The sequence below is a fragment of the Neoarthrinium moseri genome (genome assembly GCF_022829205.1).
Source record: "Neoarthrinium moseri strain CBS 164.80 chromosome Unknown scaffold82_Wmoseri_CBS_16480, whole genome shotgun sequence".
Lineage (NCBI taxonomy): Eukaryota > Fungi > Ascomycota > Sordariomycetes > Amphisphaeriales > Apiosporaceae > Neoarthrinium > Neoarthrinium moseri.
In genome coordinates, this window is record NW_026055196.1 from 1 (window position 1) to 2,312 (window position 2,312).

A 2,312-nucleotide genomic window follows, 5' to 3' on the forward strand; every position below is an offset into this window, starting at 1 on the left:
CCAAAACCTCCTTCTCCTCTTCAAGTGCTTCGCCATGCAAGCCAACCACTCCAACGAAACGACAGTCAAGCCTCACAGCAATAGCGACCACGTTGTGTCGCAGCAACCCGAGACATATATGGATGTAGAGAGAAAACAAGACTAGCCAAAGCCAGGAACTTCGAGCTGGCATCCCTCCAGCTTTCCGGACGGCGGAGTGGACGCCTGGCTAGTTGTCCTGGGTGGGTGTTTTCCTGGAGTACTACCTCGAGCAGCCGCTGTCCAACTACGACTCCGCTACTGTGAGCTGGATTACGAGCGTGCAGATCTTCGTATTGACCGGCGGGAACGCCATCTGGGGACGCATCTACGACAACCACGGCCCCTGCTCCTTGGGGGCACTCTCGTTTACGTCTTCGCCATGATGATGTTATCGCTGCCATCGCAATACTACCAAATCTTTCTGACCCAGTCCATTCTCTCCGCAGCGGCCGCTGGTGCTATCTTCAATGCCTCGCTCCAATGCTGCATGGGCTGGTTTCTGAAGCGCAGGGCTTTGGCTCTCGGCATTGTCGCCTCCGGATCGTCCATCGGCGGTGTCGTCTTGCCCATCCTAATGGAACAACTGATTCCCAAGATCGGATTCCCCTGGACTATGCGAATTGTGGGTTTCGTCATTCATGCTCTTTGTGGAGTCGCCTGCGTGACTATCAAGGCAAGGCTGCCACCACACCCGAATAGAGTCTCCATCAGAGAATACTTCATACCGCTAAAGGAGCCCGTCTTCCTCTTCAGTATCACTGCCGGGTTTCTATTCTTTTGGGGCATGCTTTTGCCATTCAACTACATTATTCTTCAAGCCGAGTCGGTTGGTCTGGACCCGTCACTTTCACAGTAACTCCTTCCAATCCTGAACGCCGTCAGGTGAGTACGAAATTGCCCAAACATGCGACTCACAATGATGATACTTGAATATAGTCTTTCTGGTCGCATACTTCCTGGATACGCAGCTGAAAAACTGGGTCGCTTCAACACCATGATCTGCATCACTCTGGTCTCTGGCGTCATAAGTCTCGTGCTATGGATCCCCGGCAAGAGCACCGCAGGAATCATTGTTTACGGCAGCATCTTTGGGTTCTCCTCAGGTGCGTTCGTATCCCTGGCCCCAGCATGCATCGCCCAGATCACCCCGGATATGAGGAAGATAGGCACCTGGACCGGAACAGCGTTTGCTGCGCAGTCCATTGGTGCTCTCACAAGCTCTCCTATTGGCGGTGCTCTAGTCCAGCGATTGGATGGAGACTACCTTGGCATGCAACTGTTCTGCGGCCTGACTATGACTTTGAGTGTTGTTTTCTATGTTGCTGCCAGGACTGTACGAGTAGGTCTCAAGTTCACAAAGATTTAGACACATTCGAAGCACTGGTTATAGTCTCATAGCTACGGTATTTCAGTTGAGTCGAACTTAGAGGTCAGTTTGGGGCATGAGGGGTTATAGGTAAAACGAATAAGCTACCAGGAACAAAATTTATATAGTGCTATGAAGTTTGTAGTCAGTCACGTCTCTTCATAGCGGGCTCCGTTGAACTTCATCGAAACATTGGCAAGCAAACGATGTCCAAATAAGACGAAAACTTTGAGTACTTCTATTACATCTACAATAAAATGCACGGTTCCAACTCGATCAATTACACCTATCTAAAGTAGCCTTGCCATGGGTCTCTCACAGGCCAATTATTAACTCTTGCAAGGTCAAATTCTCTGTTAGGCCCTTGCATCGCCGTGCCAAAGACATCCATCTGCGACCCATCGGGTCTATGAGCATGTCTCGGAGCTCCTCGATCTACACAAGGGGCGTTCAATGGACTAGACATTCTAGTTGTCGTGGATCGCGTACCTCATTGCCCAGACTTGCCCATAAAGCATTACTGACATAGTAGCTCCTCGTCTCGTCGATGACCAGTCTGCCCATGTGTTTATCAAGAGAATCAGATTGAGAACTCGCGGTTCCAGAAGTACTGGGAGCTGCAGAGACACTCGCCGCTGGGGACGAGCTAGGGGGGTCCGGGTGCTTGAGGCGTTGGATGATGGATTCCAGCCGCGACAACCGGTCCACGAGCTCCGGGTCGGGGTGTTGGCGAGTGCGTTTGGCAGCTCGGCCGTTGCCTGGTGGGTATGTGCAGCTGGCTTCATTGTCCCCTTTGACGCAGTTGGAGCACGGGCGTTGTCTGTCGCACTTAATCTTGCGATGACTGCACGAAACACAGCTCCGCGGAAGAGGCTGTGCTCGAGCCAGCAGTCCTTCTGGCGTTGGCCTGCTTGCCGCTGGCGTC

At 52.2% G+C, this 2,312-nt stretch overlaps 1 protein-coding gene across 1 annotated transcript; it reads left to right on the plus strand.

The window, feature by feature from the left end:
- Window positions 1-400: 400 nt before the first annotated feature.
- JN550_012225 (uncharacterized protein) lies at window positions 401-1,387 on the plus strand (the record flags this gene model as incomplete). The annotated part of the gene is made up of 2 exons (XM_049310678.1): window positions 401-873; window positions 958-1,387. 2 exons carry the CDS (start codon window positions 401-403, stop codon window positions 1,385-1,387), a joined length of 903 nt encoding a protein of 300 aa, XP_049165757.1.
- Between the last annotated feature and the right edge of the window lie 925 nt (window positions 1,388-2,312).